General features: G+C 33.5%; 1 protein-coding gene across 2 annotated transcripts; it reads right to left on the minus strand.

Annotated features, from left to right (window-relative positions):
• Positions 1 to 3,325: 3,325 nt before the first annotated feature.
• LOC136976317 (disintegrin and metalloproteinase domain-containing protein 17 homolog) lies at positions 3,326 to 8,993 on the minus strand. Of its 2 annotated transcripts, none has more exons than XM_067271570.1 (5): positions 8,957 to 8,993; positions 7,633 to 8,861; positions 7,055 to 7,470; positions 6,078 to 6,241; positions 3,326 to 4,106 (listed from the first exon to the last, which is right to left on the minus strand). In XM_067271570.1, the coding sequence occupies exons 2-5, from the start codon at positions 8,834 to 8,836 to the stop codon at positions 3,404 to 3,406; spliced, it is 2,487 nt and encodes an 828-aa protein (XP_067127671.1). In that variant the 5' UTR covers positions 8,837 to 8,861; positions 8,957 to 8,993; the 3' UTR covers positions 3,326 to 3,403. The 2 variants fall into 2 exon arrangements, with proteins under 2 accessions (XP_067127671.1, XP_067127672.1); XM_067271571.1 differs by lacking the exon at positions 8,957 to 8,993 and having other exon boundaries at positions 7,633 to 8,159; positions 8,254 to 8,332.
• Positions 8,994 to 18,839: the final 9,846 nt, after the last annotated feature.

Raw genomic sequence — 18,839 nt, forward strand, 5'->3', positions numbered from 1 at the left:
TAATAAAAAGAAAATTGATATGTAATCCGAATATCGTATTGAAAAGTGAAATAAGAAAGATAAAGTTTTCCTATTTAGTTTTTATTTATTTATTTTGTATTTCTTCCTACATACAACTTTGTTTTTTTTTTTTAACTCTTTCCGCCCTGTGGGCACTAAGAGGGCCTCATTTAGAAGGCCCATTATGGGTTCGGCCAGGCCCACAATGGGGCGACCGGGTGGTGAGGGACGGGGCCCGACATATCCGAACGGACCACCCCCCGAAAAATTCCTGGGGATTATTCGACCCGCTCGGATTCGATCCCGGGTCCCCCAGAGCGGTAGGCTGCCACCTTCATACAACTTTGTTAGTACAGAAGAAATAAATGTAAATATGCTACTTACACCGCAGTATTTACTTCTTTTATTCCAAAGCAATTTTAAGAAACTATTAATGCTTGGAATTTTAAAAATAATTAGGAAAAATAGTAGGCTTTGAAAATTTAAATATTTTTGCAAAAGTTATGCAAAATCCTTACCACAAGTGGGCGTTTTAGTTTTAGTTTAGTTTTAGCATCGACATTGGATCGATTTATCGACATGTTTCTTATTTTATTTTCTGTTAAAAATTAATGAGTTTTCATGTTTAATTGTGAAGTTTGAATGTTATTTAAATAGATAATGAAATAATAAAATTATGATTTACATTTATTATATAAAAAATAAAGCAATAATAAAAAAATCAATTTATTATAGATAAATTATCAAATTATCAAATATAAATTATTATTAAAAAATGGGGGTCACAAAAAAATTATGAAATATTTGGTGGGCGGCGAGTATAAAAAGGTTAAGAACCACTGCCCTAGACCATCACTGACGCGCAATTAACTGATTGCCCCTGGAAGTCGGCTTCTTACAGAAACACAGCTTCCCTGTCATCAAATGTCACGGCACGCCACTGGATTACTGTCTTATAACGTCAGTTCTCACTTTAATCCGCCGGACCAAGGTTCAAGCCAAAGTTGATTCGAGTTTTTCGAGGGGAAATCAACCCAGATATGTTAGGCTCTATTCCTCACCGTTCAGTCGACTCTATTGTGGGTCTTTTTAAACTTGCGACGGGCAAAAAATAGGCCGAGCCGAGTTGAACAGATAAAAGAATTTTAATGAGAATTCAATAAAATTCCCTCCTTCGCTGATTCACTTATAGGATAGAAATAGAAGACACGACACAATATAAATTAAAAAAAAAAAAAACGAATTTCAATTAAGAAAAGATATTTGGCATTAATATAATTGAACTATTTTGCAGTAATTTTAATTATTTAATGTAGAAAAATTGATTAATAAACTGCCATCAATAGCAACACTGCATACAGTAATACTATTGCACAGATGCCGGTTCAGATGTAGCTATGATCGTTAATAATATTTCTCTTTTTGCCATGTAAACATTAAAACGGAATACATTAGTTGAATATGGCAACACGACACGTGAAAAGGAGTGCCTCTCGGGAGAACGTTCAATGGGAAACTGACCCCTATTTTGATGTTACAAACGTGAAGAAAACACGGAAAATTCTACGTTGTCAGCCCGTTAGCAAAGCGCGAACTCGCGAAAAACTACAAATGTTCAGTGGTTTTTTTTACTCGGCCACTCTAAAAGGCCTTCAATCCTGTTCATTGTGGGTTAGACTATATCCACAATTAAGAGAGACAGACGGCCGGATGGCCGAGCGGTCAAGGTGGCAGCCTACCGCTCTGGGGGACCCGGGATCGAATCCGAACGAGTCGAATAATCCCCAGGAATTTTTCGGGGGGTGGTCCGTTCGGATATGTCGGGCCCCGTCCCTCACCACCCGGTCGCCCCATTGTGGGCCTGGCCGAACCCATAATGGGCCTTCTGAAAGAGGCCCTCTTAGTGCCCACAGGGCGGAAAGAGTTAAAAAAAAAAAAAAAAATTAAGAGAGACGGGGCTCAATGTATCTGGGACAGAGCTTTCATAAAAAATTCTTGGAGACTTGCTCGTCCGGATTTGATCCCGACTCCTTCAGAGAGGTGAGCCGAGACATTTACTGCCACGATTATCACTCTTTAATATAAATAAGATGTTTTTGAAAAATAAATGATTAGTGAATATTTATTACGACAATATCATGCGGTTCTTGTGATAAATATATTTTTTAAAACTGAAAAAGCCATGTTTAACGTCCTAAAAACATTTGTTAAATCAAAGCTGCTATTATTTGGAGATAATTCTCTTTCTCTTGGTGTATTTCTTCTTAACTGCAGACGAGGTGGAGGATTTGAAACATCAAAAAGGGTCGGAATTGCATTCCATTTTAATAATTTTTTTCCATCCGCTCTTGTAAGTTCAAATTGTGACTCCTCAAAATGTATCTAAAAAATTTAGTTACATTACATTACAAAAGTTATTTTAAACACTTCTTAAATTCATATTTTCAACATTATTTTATCTATTAACCTCGTACAGCCTCGAATTCTCAGTTGGTTTCCATTTATCTCTTCTGCAATATTGAAGCCATTTAACTCTCCTGAATTTGTTAACGAGAAAACGAAACAATTTTACATCTTTGGCTGTCGAATTTTTATAATTCGGTGCTGAACACCAATCCATCTTAAAATATATATACATAACAAGAAATCCAATTAATCAAGATCGAAAGAAACAGTCAGCTTTGCTGTAGAAACACCGTACACATAACCTCAAAAGGATCTAACACGGCGACTGCCACGATACATCATGGCATTGTGTCTAGACTACAAGTATTTTTGGTCATAGCTTTTATTTTTGGTTGCATAATACCAAAACTACTGTGAAAGCTGAAGAAAATTATGAATTCGGCCAGGTCCACAATAGGGCGGCCGGGTGGTGAGAGACGGGGCCCGACATATCCGGGCAGACCACCCCCGAAAAATTCCTGGGGATTTATCGACCCGTTCGCATTCGAACCCGGGTCCCCCAGAGCGGTAGACTGCCACCTTGATCGCTCGGCCTTCCGGCCGACTATGAGTGTTTTTTTTTTTTTTTAACTCTTTCCGCCCTGTGGGCACTAAGAGGGCCTTTTTTAGTAGGCCCATTATGGGTTCGGCCAGGCCCACAATGGGGCGACCGGGTGGTGAGGGACGGGGCCCGACATATCCGAACGTACCACCCCCCGAAAAATCGACTATGAGTGTAGGTCAGTTACCTATATGCATACACAATTACTTTAACGTTTTAAATGTTTTAATATAAATATTATTATATGAATTATTATTATAAAAATAAAACAGTAGTCAATTTTATTGTAAATATTAGAGAAATAATTTCGGTTTAATGTCGATAATGCCATACTTAATTGCTACAGAAAAATGTTTCTCAAGTAAATAATTCATGTTATAATTTCTAACATATAGATTATTCGTTCCCTTCTTTCTTTTTCCCCGTAATTTGTTCGCTGAACTCCAATGATGATTTTAATTTTGCTGAACTTTCTCTCATTGTCTTGTTTTTACTCGATACAATCGAAGGTTTTTTCCTTTTTCTGGAAGCATGTTTTTCTCGTAATTTATTGCTAGTTCTGCTTTTTAATTTATTTGAATGTCTAGGTCGTTTCTTCGCTTCTTTTGCTATTAACAACTTAAAACTAAGACATTTATTTAAACGATCGTCTTCTATATCCGAAAATAGATTTAATGTAGGAACATCATCCACCAAAGAATAATTAGTTAATGCCATATTTTCGAATTTTTGAATAAATTTAGTTTTTATAGGAACCGAGTTATTAATAAGAGTGATTACTACATAATATTCTTCGCCGAGATGTCTTATCAGTTCCAATATAATTGGAGGAGAAACCGTAGGAAAGAGAGTAGTCAAGCGAAAAAACGTATTCTTGAATTGTCTTTTTATGAACAATTGATCGTTAAATTCAGTTTCTTTCGTTCTACATTCACGATAAAATTGATTTACAAAATATTTTCTATTGAAAATTGTCCAAAAGATTGCTGCTATAATGCAAGTAATTACTAATACCAGGCAGAATAAAACAAAAAAAATTTCTGCATTAGATTTATAAGGAAAATATCCGTCGTGAAAAATCATTTCGCAATTTCCTACACTGTAATTCAAAAATATATATATTTATTTACCTATAGAACTAGATATTACAATACGTATGGCTCAGTGGCGTGCCGTCATTGGAAGCGGTGGAAGCGGCGCTTCCACCTTCCAATGACCTTCCGTTGTAGTTTCTAAAATATAAATTTTCATATTTTAACGTACTTTGAATTAATTAAAATTAATATTTTATTATAACTCCATTATGTATCTTATTACAAATTTCTATATCTACATGTGAAAAAAACGATAAGATTGCTATTGTATATTCGAATATCAGTGGCAGAATGGAAGCGCTTACGAGACAGCTTCCACGGCGAGAATAACTGAATGGTGTAAATCAGCCAGAGGGCATTGGCGCATGCGCTTTACAGAGCACCAACCTCACCTGGTTTAGCCGGTGGAAGCTACACATGTGTAATGCTTTCCAACGATTCCCTTAGCCACTGGGTAGGGAGTTATCTGACTAGATGAATTGTTAAGATTTAAAAAGTAAAGAGTATTCAATGTTATTTTTATGTACGTTTTTTGCAAAGTTACATTTAATTATAATTTTCTTTTGATTATACTGCAATTATATTGACAGATTTTCAGACAAAATCTTTAGAATTTTTATCACTTTTAGATGTTAATAATTTTAATGTTATGAAAAACAATTTTTCCAAGCGTGTTTTAATTCTTTAAATTAAGTAAATTTTATGGGAAATTTTTTGATTTATCTAAATTACGTAGCGAATCGCAACATTTATATTCGTGTCCGGACTATATTGACAAGTAACTCTTAAACATAAAACATATTATAATTAATGTCGATCCGAACAAAGACGTACTAAAAGAATTATATGATTTAATATCATTAATATTTACGGTACCTCTATCAGTGGGTCTGTTGAGCGCAGTTTTTCGACCACGAAGCAAATTCGTACATTAGCCAGGAAAACTCGGTCAGAGGAAAAATTGTCGTCGCTAGCGTTGCTTTCGATAGAAAAAGAGCTCTCTAATACGTTGATGGAGTCGACGACCAGCGACTTTTATGATAAAGTAATTTACGACTTTGCGGAAAAACTGGCCGAATAGAGTTAGTTTATAAAAAATTAAAAAAACAAGTTTTTCTATCATTGTTTGTATCATATCAATTTGTATTATGTATGTATTATTTGTATTTTAGAACTAAAATATATGAATTGTTTATTTTTGTCATTTCCAGTATTTGTTTAAAACTTTTATGGAAATGTCATGCACCGGACAGGTCTGACCCGTCCCGAAAGACGCGAAAAAACGGTTAATTTAGACAAAAATTTGTTAGTTTAAAAAAACATAGGTAAAAGTCGTTTGTAGCTGGACACCCATTGTTTATATCAAACTGCCAGGCAGAAACCATAAATCGCGGAAGGAAGTCGTCCTATGATCGATGGAAGATCGAATTCATCTTCGATTTTGACTTTTCTCCCGCTCCAGGTAAGAGTCTCGTTACGTTTAGTAACCAGGGACCGACCACTCGGAAAGCGTGATTGAGGGAGAATGACCAATCAAATGGACGAAAGAAAGAACGGAGATTGATATAATCCGCGACAATCGAGAACACCTGGCACTCGGGACGCCAACAGAGGAAGTCTCCCCGTGCGCTACAGACTTGTCATCGTCATTGTCCCGGGGACACCTTCGATCGACCATCGAAGAACCACATCGACGCCCAGGATGTCCGAACGGCTGATTGTCCTAAAGCAAACTATTTTGTACATAGTATATGTTTATTTTACGTTTCTTTTTTGTCGGTTTTTGTCAGGTACGTCTCTTCCGCCACCACGCATGTACGAATGGACTCTAGGCCATCACTGACGCGCAATTAACTGATTGCCCCTAGAAGTCGGCTTCTTGCAGAAACACAGCTTCCCCATCATCAAATGTCACGGCACGCCACTGGTATGGCTAAACTAATCAGAATCGAGAAAAGATTGTGCCCTGTACTTACTTATTGCAAAATCCTTTATTTGAAAGACAAGCTTCGAACCAAATTCTTTTAATTTCATACTTTCGTGGTAAACTAATATTCGAAAAGAAAGAAATTGGTTTACATTTCTTACGTTTTTCACAACATACATGACAAGCGTATTTCTCTTCCTTGCATAAACAGTCCTGAGAAATAACAATATGTTATTAATTAATAAAATTAATAATAAATAACGTAAAATTGTGAGGACCCGAAAACGCCCCGGAACTGCGCAAAATTATAAAAGAATTTTATGTTTTAATTATGTAAGACAGTGATACAATTACATGGAAATATCATGACCATATAAGGAAATGTTCGATCTAACGAAAAAAAGAGGTACAGCACATAGGTTTGCCATCCCTGCACTAGAATGATTCATCACGGTGTTAAGACACGAAGATACTCAACAAGTCTGGATCTGTCTTTAAGTGGTATTAGATTTAAACATTTCGTTTGAATGGCAAATATATTTGCAAAATAACATCATAATTTTACGTTAATTTTCAGCCATTCATTTTTACATATTGACTTACAAGTATTGTTTCTATTTTAAAAAATTGCCGGGACGAATTTACTTTTACAAAATATATATATATATATATATATATATATATATATTGAGACTATACATACAGGATGAGTCAATTCATTTTGGTCCCTTCACACGCTGTTGAGGTAATAACAATTCCACAGCGGAGTCGTCTTTTCGTTGTAGGCTATTTTAACTTTTTTGCATTTTTTGTACGGCGGACGAGTAGCCTACAATAAAAAGTTGACTCCGCCGTGGAATTGTTATTACCTCAACAGCGTGTGAAGGAACCGAAATGAATTGACTCATCCTGTATGTATAGTCTCAAGAAATATATATATTGTTTCTATATCCTATTGATATAATTAAATCAGCATTTTTATCATTTAAAAATTCATCCAATAATAATAATTCATAAAATACTCACTGCTAACTTATTGTAAACACATACAGAATTCAGGCAAGTTCCCTCTAAACAAACACGAGTGTGATAAGCGCAACCATTCCCATCTTCTTCATCTCTAGCCTCCCCACATTCGTCAGTTTGTCCGTTACAGATTAATCCTTTTCTGCAGTCTTCGATTGTGTAACTGCAAAGTTTTCTTTCTGAACGCGGAACAATTTTTCCATCATCTGTGCAACAAGGAGATGATTGAGGACTGCATAATTTGCCCTTACTTCTTCGAATAGTACAAGGTCTGTCGTCCGTATCTCCGGGAGGTGCACAATTGGGGTCATTTAATTCGCACTCCTCTTTTGTTCCACAATCACAGTCTTCATTCTGCTCCAGAATTCCATTTCCGCATGAAGGAGAAATCGTCTTGTTTATAAAACACAATTTACCTAAATTTTAATTTTGTTCATTTACAATATGTGCCAATATACTGGGTAATACAATTTTTAAATGTTTTAAAGAAAATTTATTTCAGATAATAATTATAGTTTATAGTTTTTATATCGAATTAGATTAAATATTAAATTACAAAATATCTACATACTTCATACCTTTTCGATGCACGCCTCCAGAAATAGAGTCCCAAAAGCAATCCAGTTTGTATTCTAGTACTTGCTTCCGAATATACTGAAATTCCCGAAATCGCATTAGAACTGAGGATTGAAAACGAACAGAAGTTTTGCAATCTTCTATTAAATCAAAATGATATGGCACACCAAAACCTCTGTAGAGTTCTCTTGAAAAATAAAACATAAAATGAGCAGTAGACAGCCGATAAGGACCAATCCATGTAGATGTAATTCCAATGTTTTTGGGCACATCTTGCCTTTCAGAATTCATACATATACCTTCGTCCGGATGAACACCAAAATATGATATTCCTTGTTGTGTTCCTTGTAAAGATACTCCGCTTATAAAATGCACCCAACAAACATTATTTTTGTAATTTGAAGCATCTTTCAAAAAAGCTTTTGCATTCGATTCGTTTTGAATTGAATAACCCACCGAATTTTCATTTTTAAATATTTTAATTTCTTTAAGTTGAAACCTAAAATCTTGCATAATTTGTCTATGGTCTCTAGTAACAGGGAAAAATCCTTTTATAAAATTTATTCCATGATTCAACATCTCAGTTATAAAAACCAACCAGTTAATTAAATCAGCTTCATTACCGTTATATTCTCTGAACAATGAAGGTGTAGCTATCAATGACATTGTACAAATTTCGCTATCTTCCATTATTACTCGTTGTGCGAGTTTATTGTGATTTAATACATTGTATTTATTTTGAATATTTATTCTAGATATGATAGTATGAACACCATCGTAATCTGGACTCAAACCGTAATACGCATCAGTAGCGAATATCATTCCTTTAAAATTATAATTGTTTAAAACACAAAACATTTTTGAGTTTTTAACTCCGACAAGAAATCCACTGAAAACATTCGCATCGAATTCTGATAATTTCGTGATGTTGATTGTTTTATAGTCATAAATTTCAATTGTGACATCATCATGAATAGTTTTCATTCTTTCTGCTTTAATGTGGAAATTAATATTAAACGCCTGAAAATTCATCATTAATTTTTCTGGTTTTTCTTTTAATTTCTCGTATCCTTGGTAAATCGAATCATTATGTGAAAAAGCAAACTGAATTTTGATTCGTTGTTTATCAGTCGACGGTTCTGACTTTTTCATATTCATAAAAGAAAAGATGATACATAACATAAAACTATTCCTAAGATTCCACATTTCCGTATTTATTTCGGCACAGTTTCTAATAATTAATTTAAATATATACGAATTTTTCATAGGTTAGAATTCTTATAATGTAAAAATAATGAAAGATTTATGCTTTTTACAATTACTTACCTAGCGTATTATATTAATAAATGTTCATTGTTGTAATTATTAATCAATATATTATTACCGATATGAATTTTTATGGTTCATATTTTTCATTATCTTGATTAATTTTACAAACTTATTTATTACCACGATTATTCATTTCAGACTCGAATCGATAACATAAATGTATATTCACATATATGTAAATTTTCTTACATACCATGTCACAGTATATGGTATGTAAGAAAAGCCAGCCGGATGGCCGAACGGTCAAGGTGGCAGCTACCGCTTTGGGGGACCCGGGTTCGAATCCCAACTGGGTCGAAAAATCCCCATAAATTTTTCACCACCCGGCCGCTCCATTGTGGGCTTGGCCGAACCCATAATGGGCTTGCTTAAAGAGGCCCTCTTAGTGCCCATAGGGCGGAAAGAGTTTTTAAAAAGTATATCTAATCTCTGTTTACATTTAATTTTTTCATTGTAATTCGAAATTTTCAGAAATTTGTTATATGTAAGTCAATATATAGTTGATTCTCGATAAGTCGAGAGAAAAATTTTTCAGTTACGGAAATTACTACAGTGGACCCCCGATATAACGCGCATGTCGGGCGGGAAACCACACCCGCGTTATAAGGTGAACCGCGTTATACCGAGCGGCGCGGTGGCGACAATAAATTTACTCAGAACGATTTGAGCTATATACTGAAACACACCATCAACTACATACATATGTATTTTAAAATGCTTTTTGGACCTTCATAATTTGTCATAAGGTGATTCCTTATTTATTCCTCATCCTTTTTGACTGATCCTATTTCTGGTCGAATCAAGCGATTGGAAAATTTGAAATTAGCCTGTCAATTACGCCAATTTTCAAGCATTACAAAATGAAATCGTAAACTAATTCTGATCTGAGACGTAATTAAATTTTTCAGGCCGAAGGTGAAGTGTGTGGAGGACCTTGGCATACTTCAGGAAAACGCGGAGCCGGATTAAAATGTCAAACTAACGACGGAAACGAAATAACTGACGAAGATTACCCGGGTACTTTGGAGACAAATACTTGTGTTAAAGAATATGACATCGACCTCGATTAAATTTTTGTATTATAATTGGAGAATATCTAATCTTACGATGAATAAAATACGAAAATTGTGTACTTAAAAATAAAATAAAATTGAAAACTATAATCATTTTAATTGTTTTAAATATAATTTTGTAAATTTACAGAAGACCGGGCCTTGCTGATCGCGTGTTCGATGATCGGGCGATTGACGTTACTCTAAAATTTAGGGGTCGAAGTCTTAAATACTTTCGATAATACAGAAGTATCGATATCTAACAGCAATAGAATGCTTACGTCGCATATTCGATATCATACCGTGCGTAAATGTTATTAGATGTTAACTTCGTAAGCACTTACGTGCGGTTTGCTGTTCTTAAAGTTCTTATTGGATACCAAACCATATTATGGAAAGTAACAAAGGAGCTCGAGTCTCGGGAGCGAACTGGGTGAACGAAGTTACGAGACGAATTAGTAAAAGGACAGTTTTATTTACAAAAGAGAAGGAAAAATCATTAATACGACTATTAAACTTTTACAAATAAAACGCGGACCAAATCTCGTCTATCGCTACGCGACAATACGATGAAGAAGTGGTATAGCGAGCAGCGCTATAACGAGGGTCCACTGTATTTACAAAATAACATAGTTAATTAGAACTAATGAACCAGGCTTATTATACTCCTAACGTATTTAATTAACTTTTTCCAAAGTGCATTTCGGCCTTACTCATCCTTTTCAATTGGATAACATTCCCACCAGTGGCCAAGCGGTCTTCGTTCCCTGAACACTGTGAATTCGGTCGTGGATTCGCGCTTCGCTCGGACGGGCTGGCCACGTGGAATTTTCTGGGTTTTCTCCACGTCTGTAACGCCTAAATAGGGACCAGTTTCCCTTTAAAAAAATCTCCCGAAAGGCACCCCCCCAGGCAGATCGCCCAAGTGTTGCGCTGCCATAACTAAACAAACAAACAATTGGATAACATAATAAACAGAGTCTATGGTAACTATCGCTAACTTACATAAACTTTAGAAGTACAATGACTATAAATTATTATTAGAAATATAAGTTATATCTAGGTCTGTAATAATACAATACTATATAAGTGTCGCATAATCCTTGGGAATAGTCCTTTTGTCTTCTTTATGGTTGTGGTTATTTTCTTCTATCGTACAGATGTGATGGAGACAGAAGAAAGTAACCATAAAGATAAAAGGACTATTCCCACGATTTTTTTACTGAACTTGTATAGTATTGTATTGTTACAGACGTAGATATAACGTATATTTCTAATAATTTGTAATTATTGTATTTCTAAAATATATTGTAATGTTGTATGTAAGCTACAGTATTTAGAATTATTTTCAAATAACTCTTAACTTGTCAAAATTGCTATCAGGTATAATAGAAAATCTTGTAATACTTGCGACCAGAAAACTAAAAAAGCTATTTTAATTATTATATAGGATATTTATTCATTTTTAAACGACGAATTTTCAGTATATTCTAAGTGATTAATAACCGTCTGATATCCCATGCTCAATAAATATTGTAAAATACAAACGTAAAATATTATATTGTAAAAAGTTTTGCAATATTTTACATTTGTATAATATTTTTCCTACAATTAATTTATAAACTCATTTTTAAAATGTTTAACTACATAACACTGTCGATGATCCGAACTAATTTTTGGCCGGATGACCGAGCTGTCAAGGTGGCATCCTACCGTTTTGGGCGACCCGGAATCGCATCCGCAATCCCCAGGAATTTTTCGGGGGGTGGTCCGACCAGATATGTCGGCCCCGTCCCTCATCACCCGGCCGCCCATTGTGTGCCTGACCAAACCCATAATAGGCTTTCTAAAAGAGGCTCTCGTAGCGCCAACAGGGTGGAAAGAGTAAAAGAAAAAAAAAACAAAAAGATGTGAACTAATTTTGGATTGAAAATTTATGTACCGTACTAATTAAGTAACAATAAAGAGGAAAATAATATAAAGTTACACAAAAAAATCGTACAAATTTTTTTTCAAAACGTGCTGTAAATATGAGACATTTTCTCCTTCGTACGAGAGTAGCGACAGAAGTCTGGCAACACTGAGACTATGAAACTGATTATTATTTAAGACCTGTAATATTCCGTTGTGAGTTTCACGTTTATTTTTTTGATTAATTGAATTATTTATCAGTTACGTATAAGAACTGTTTGAATCGTAAATTATTGAAAAGAAGTGCTTATTTGATTAAAATATTGAAATTGAATATTTTCAAATAATAATACATCAAATATATAAATAAATTATATTTGATGTAGCAGTTTTAGTAGAATCACATTCACTAAAATCTGATAGAGGTATAATTAAAGGATATTTAATAATAATAATAATAATACAATTATTTTGTCGGTTAGGTTTTGAAAAGTACTCGAGTATATTTATTCCATAATCTGTTTCTACAAATTTCTCTCTTCATTATTAGATTCATTATTATTTTGTTCTGTTAAATAACATCAAACCTGTCATGTTTTTTGCCAAAAATGCTTGCATTTTGAAAGCTGTGCGTGCACAAGCATTGTCGAGGCGAAGGAGCTGGGTTCGGTTGTGTTACGGTTCTGGTCTTTTGTGACCGGCATCCACTGTAATTGACTCAAAATGTTGCAGGAAACTTCTGACTAGGGGGAAACAAATTCTGGTAGATGTTCACCTAGGTAGCCCACTTGACTGTTGGTGGAGTACTCGATGTTATATAGTTTTAGGAGGATGAGGTGCGAGCGACGGCTTGCATCGAGGCGCACGTCTACATACAAAGCGTGTAGGATAGTGGGTAGACTGATATGTGTTAAAAACTGATCTTTGGAGAAGAATATCATGCCAAGGGTTGACAATTGTGGGGTGGTGTAATTTATGTAAAAAATATGAAATAAAATGTCGATTTTGCTAAAAAAAATAGTGAAAACGACTGGCGCCCCAATAACGGAGGTGCTGCCGTTGGAGCTACCTAGGTGAACATTTACCCAAATTCTTAGATCCCGTTATGTTTGAAAAAACAATTGACGTGCTCTTTTTGTGCTTCCCACTTTTCTTGCTTTATGAGTCTCGAAGATTATGATCTTACCCAAGGCTTAGTTAATGGCCTTCCAAAGCATTGTAAGGGTGTTTGAAATTGGTAACATTGTTCTTTTGTGTTAATGACATCCAAAAAGTCCAAAAGTATACACCAGTAGTTTTAGTAGCAATGAATGTGTTTAAAATTTACATGGCTTATATTCATATTTTCTATATATATATGTATTTTTGAAAGATTATTATTTAACATATATAACAAAAATCAATAAATTTAATAGTAATTTCAGTTATTTTCAGTGTGTATTTATAACTAAATATTGATTATATAAAATAAAACTTTTTTTTTTAGGAAATTCATCTTTATGATTTACCGAATTCACTATCACCACAACTTCAAGATTACTAGAAAGAAGAATTTAAAAATTAAAAATATATTAAACAATTTTGTTAGTTATGATTTTAAAACATGTAAACAGTGGTGATGAATTTTATTTTTTGAATATGACTCTGTTTCTTATCTGAATGAAGAAAAGTCTTTTTTTAGTGAGTAGAAATTTATATATTTATTATTAAATATAAGATTATTACTGTAATTTCATGTGGATAAACTGCAGATTAAATTTGTTAAAAGGTGTGTACAAAAAGTATATCATTGTATGCAATAGGGAAGGAAGGGATCAAGGCATTGTTTACATGAATTTTTTAGTGGTATTAGGGGCATACAGGTTTGTTTTTATAAACCTAGTCAAATGAATAAACTATCAGTTAGAAACTGTTAGCATTATTTCTTCAATATTGGGAGTCCATAAACTTTTGTACATGTAATTAAAGGAAATGAAGTTTGCCAAAGTACACCATTATATCCAACAGGGAGGAGTTGTCAAAAGTGGCTCAAAAGCAAGTTATAAGCTCACTGCTATAAAGTGAATTTTGATAACTAAAACTAATTATGATAGCCCTTGCTTGACTGTATAGTGTTTTCTTTTATTTACACACAACAGTATTACTTTTTTATTTTTCTAATGAAATCAAAACTAACAATGATATCATTGCAATTTTTGTTTACTTACTTTATTTTTTAAGCTCTACTGTGTAGAAATTCATTAATTAAAATGACATTCATATAAAATTGAAATTATTATTAAATAACTTTTGCTTTAGAAGACAAAGTAAAATAAATTTTTATGTGACATTTTCTAAACAGTAATTGGATGAATAAAACAGAATTTCAGCATTCTGTCAAATGGCCTAACAATTACAGTTTATAAAGTCTTTATCGCTTATGGAAATAGTGGTGCCTCATACTTCATATTTAATTAATTCCAGGAGATTGTTCTAAGTTCAAATCAATTTTTCCCATTATAAATAATGGAAAGTGAATTAATCCATTCCCAGACCCTGAACAATTCCCATTTTGATAAATTTAAAACATCAAATACACATAATTTAAAGTAAAATAACACAGTTAAATGTCCTGATAATAAATTAAAACATGAAAACTGTAAATAAAATACATAAATACTGTATAATAAAATGAAAATTTCATTTACTGGTTGCACACTGTTGGCTTTGGCATCTTAATACTGATGTGTGATTTAATTATAACAGTTGTAAAATTTAACATATTATAGATAATGTGAGACTGTATTGTTTGTTTAGAAGCTTAGTTTAAACTCTACTTTACTTGATTTTATTCAAACAAAATGTGATATCTTTAGATAAAAAGCATATTGGGCATATTATGCTTTAAGTTTCAGAAAGAATGTGATGCCATATAAACAGTAAAAAAAAATTGTAATGTGTATGGCAAAGACGTTTCTAAACTTCAAACATGTCAAACATAATTTAAAAAGTTCAGTTTAGGAGATTTTGAACTAAAGGATACAAAACATATGGAGTGCCCAAAAGCTATTGATGAAGAAAAATTGCAGGAAGAAATTGTTAAAATCAAAAATAACACAATACAGTATATATAACCAAATACACCAAAAATAAAGTAAAAAAAGCATTGAAAACTAATAAGTATAATGCAGGAGCAAAAGCAAGAGACAACTTGGATGCACAACAGATTGCATTTAGATTTCAAGTGAAATTTTTTAGTAAGCATGCAATTAGAACTCCAAGGTGAATTTTTGTGGAATTTTGCATTCAAACTCTGAAGTGCTTAAAGTAAGAGTTGTTTGAAGTACAAGATACCACTACATATCTATTATTTGAACAAGTTTTTTTTACCATATAGCTTTATTTCTTTTTATTTATCAAATAATACTAATAAAATATATAATAATAAATGTTAAGAGATAAACCAAAAACAAATTAAGTAGAAAATAATTTTAATTTTAAGCTTAGTTTATACAGAGAGCAGAAAGTGGGATATTTCATTGGCAATCATATCTCCTCTAGTTAATTTTTCTGTTTTGTGAATTGCAATTGCATTTTAACATGAAATCTGCTGCTACAGAATAATATTACCACTAAGCAGAACAACAGATTTCTGGAGTTAAGAAAGAAAGAGATTTAAATATGGCAGCTATAAGGAATGGACTTTCTAATTATATTCTTACAATTATTATAATTAATTACAAACACTTTTTTGTTAAACAAGGGGTGGTAACTAAGAGATGTCACAACATTAGTAAAGTAATAACACACGAGTGGGCTCACTTGTAGTGGTACAACACCTGGTGGTGAAAGAGCAATGCATGTTCTATCTTGCTAAAGCTTGCCATGACCCAACTGGGTGTGTCAGGACAGTTGCAATAAAATGAAGCCAGAGACTAACCCAGTGTGTATATAACTATTGTGAAAAACACAAAGAGCAGTTCAAGAAATCAATTGTGCAGCATTTTTATGATGAAAATATCAGTTACAGGCAGATAGATAAGACATCACTCAATAAGTCTTCAGTCTAACTAAGAAAAACAATTGCTTTTTTTTAGAAATTCAACTTTATTCATCAACATACTCTCCTTCAAGAGTGATACATTCATTCCAACGCTCCTTTAACTTTTCAATGCCTTTTTTGTAGAACGATTGTGCTCTCAAAATAGGCCTCAGTTTCAGCAATCACTTCATTTGAGCCAAATTTCTTTCCCTGAAGCATCTTTTTGATGTCTGCAAAAAGCCAGTAGATCTGGAGAGTACAGTGGGTGAGGAAGCAGTTCGAAGCATAATTCATACAATTTAACCATTGTTTTCATCGACTTGTGACACGGGACATTGTCTTGATGGAACAGCACTTTTTTCTTTTGCATGTGAGGGCATTTTTTCTTGATTTCTACACTCAATCGATCCAATAGTGCCATGTAATATTTGCTATTGATAGTTTTACTTTTCTCAAGATAAGTCGATGAACAAAATACCATGTGTGTCCCAAAATATGGATGCCATAACCTTGCCAGCTGACTTTTGAGTTTTTGGTTGCTTTGGACAACTTTCACCAGCTGCTGTTCGCTCAGCTGACAATGTTTTTGATTCAGGTGTGTAGTAATGGATCCATGTTTCATCCATTGTCACATACTGATGCAAGAAATCCTTTTTATCTTGCTTGAACAGCTCCAAACGTTGACGTGTTGTTGTTTTTGGTTCGGTGTGAGCAAACACAGCACCCAGTTCAAAAGCAACTTACTCATGCTCAAATTTTCGTGTAAAATTGTAAATACACTACCTTCTGATAACTTTAAGGTGTCAGCTATCTCATGCAACTTCACTTTACAGTCTTTTAAAACTATTTTGTGAACTTTTTTTGTTTTCATAAACAACTGCCGATTTTCAGCAACCAGAGCGTTCAGCATCATTGGTGTTTGTACAACTGCATTTAAATTCAACATACCAGTCAATAATAGTTGATTTTCCTGGTGCAGAGTTTCCATAACACTTATCAAGCCATTGTTTGGTTTCAACAGTATTCTTCCCCATCAAAAAACAATGTTTAATCAACACACGAAATTCTTTTTTATCCATTGTTTTGAAAATTACAAAACTGGGGTCACTAAAACCACTGTAACCTGTAAACTAATTGTCAGAATGTCATGAAATTTTGACATGTATCGTTTGAAGGTTGGTACTATCCAGAAATCATATGGGTCTGTCAACAGTGTTGCCATATATGTGCCAGACCAGAGACTTATTGAGCAATGTGTTATACAGGATCATCAAGAAATTGGAGTAAGGTCACCAATGAGAGGTCCTGGTTCAGGTAGGAAGGCCAAAATTATGACCAAATGCAACATTAAGCGACTGGAACTCTATGTTGATGCTGTCAAAAACAAAACTGATATTGAAAGAAAGTTACAATTTCTACTCGTTCAGATATGTATTCGCTTCAGCGATACATATACTTGTTCAGATATGCAAAGAGAGCAGATCCAAAGAAAGTGTGGACATCTGTGGAGAAAATTCAAAGATTATACATTCATCTTGGATGATGAATACTCCATACAAAGACATTCTGATAAAAATGCTAATGTTGGATTTTAGTCAAAGAATGTTTTGGAAGTACCCAATGATGTTAGATTCAAACAGAAGCAGAGATTTGAACAGAACATTCCTGTTTGATTGGCAGTTTTTCCTGAGGGAATCTCGGACCCATTCATCACTCTTTAAGAGCTTGTTGTTAACCAAGATGTGTACTTGAATCAATGCATTGTTAAAGGGCCCTTTCATCAAGAAGAATTATTTTGACAACAGTTCTGTGTTTTAGTCAGACCTGGCATCGTCACATTATATGAAAAAAGTCATTGATTACTTAAAGGAGAAGAAAGTGAATTTTGTTGAGAAGTCAGATAATTCAGCTGCCATCCCAGAACTTCGACCAATTGAACTGTTCTGGTCAATTCTGAAGGGCCTGATGTATCTCAAAAATTGGACTTCCCAAAATGTTCAGCAACTACAAAACAGAATAAAGTAGTGCTTGAAGAAAATTGATATGAATGTTGTATGACACATGGTTAGTAAGGTACCCAAAAAACTAGAGGGTGCTTTCTGCTCAGTTATAAAAGCATTGTTACCTGTTAATTAATGTTCGAAAAGCTGTTTTTTAAACATGTATTGTTAAAAAAAATAATTTATTGATTTTTTTTGTAAATATCACTGACCAAAATTTGTGACATTTTTCAGTTATCACCCCTTAAATGGATGAAGTAAACATTTAAAAGTTTGTTGTTATGAGCCACCATCTTGTTTTAATGATGATTGCCATGGTTTGCATAATTGCTTGTTTCTTTGTTCTTATTTTGTGAAAAGGAAGTGAGAATCAAATTTTTGCAAAAAGAAAATTTTCTTGCATTCTGTTTTCACTTTCACTGGTAAATATCTTTCTGAATTAAGTTTAGAGTTTTGTATAGTAAATGAGAGACAAGCAGTCAACTCTGGAATTCATGTCAGTGGATACTATCAACATTAAAATTATTTTGTATTGAATTTTATTATTATTTGATAATAAAATAAATGAAGCAATATGATGATAAAATATTTTGATAGGCATAATTACATCTACATTGAAGTGAAATAGAAAAACAATGCTTTAATGTTTGAGATGGTGTCTTCTAAACTGCAAACCACTAACCAATAAGTATCATGCTTTCAGCAGTTGCTGCAGAGGCACAAAGTATATACAGTGGGAGAGTTAAGTAAAGGTTTATCTCTGTTTTAGTAATATTCTATAAGATATATGCTGTCACAGATTATCCACACAAAATTACAGTACTTACTTATTTATCTTACTTTTTCATATTTTTCATACTTGTCTTACTTTTTCATATTTTTATTTTCTACCAGAA

Source organism: Centruroides vittatus, unplaced genomic scaffold, assembly GCF_030686945.1.
Source record: "Centruroides vittatus isolate TY-2023 unplaced genomic scaffold, ASM3068694v2 contig_4, whole genome shotgun sequence".
Taxonomy (NCBI): domain Eukaryota; kingdom Metazoa; phylum Arthropoda; class Arachnida; order Scorpiones; family Buthidae; genus Centruroides; species Centruroides vittatus.

What these genes read in the sequence shown, in the direction of transcription:
- LOC136976317 (XM_067271570.1), bottom strand. Translation starts at nt 8,836, where the DNA reads ATGTGGAATCTTAGGAATAGTTTTATGTTATGTATCATCTTTTCTTTT. An exon ending in TGGAGGCGTGCATCGAAAAG is followed by an intron (nt 7,471 to 7,632) that starts GTATGAAGTATG and finishes ATTAAAATTTAG; the next exon opens with GTAAATTGTGTTTTATAAAC. An exon ending in GTGTTTACAATAAGTTAGCA is followed by an intron (nt 6,242 to 7,054) that starts GTGAGTATTTTA and finishes GTTATTTCTCAG; the next exon opens with GACTGTTTATGCAAGGAAGA.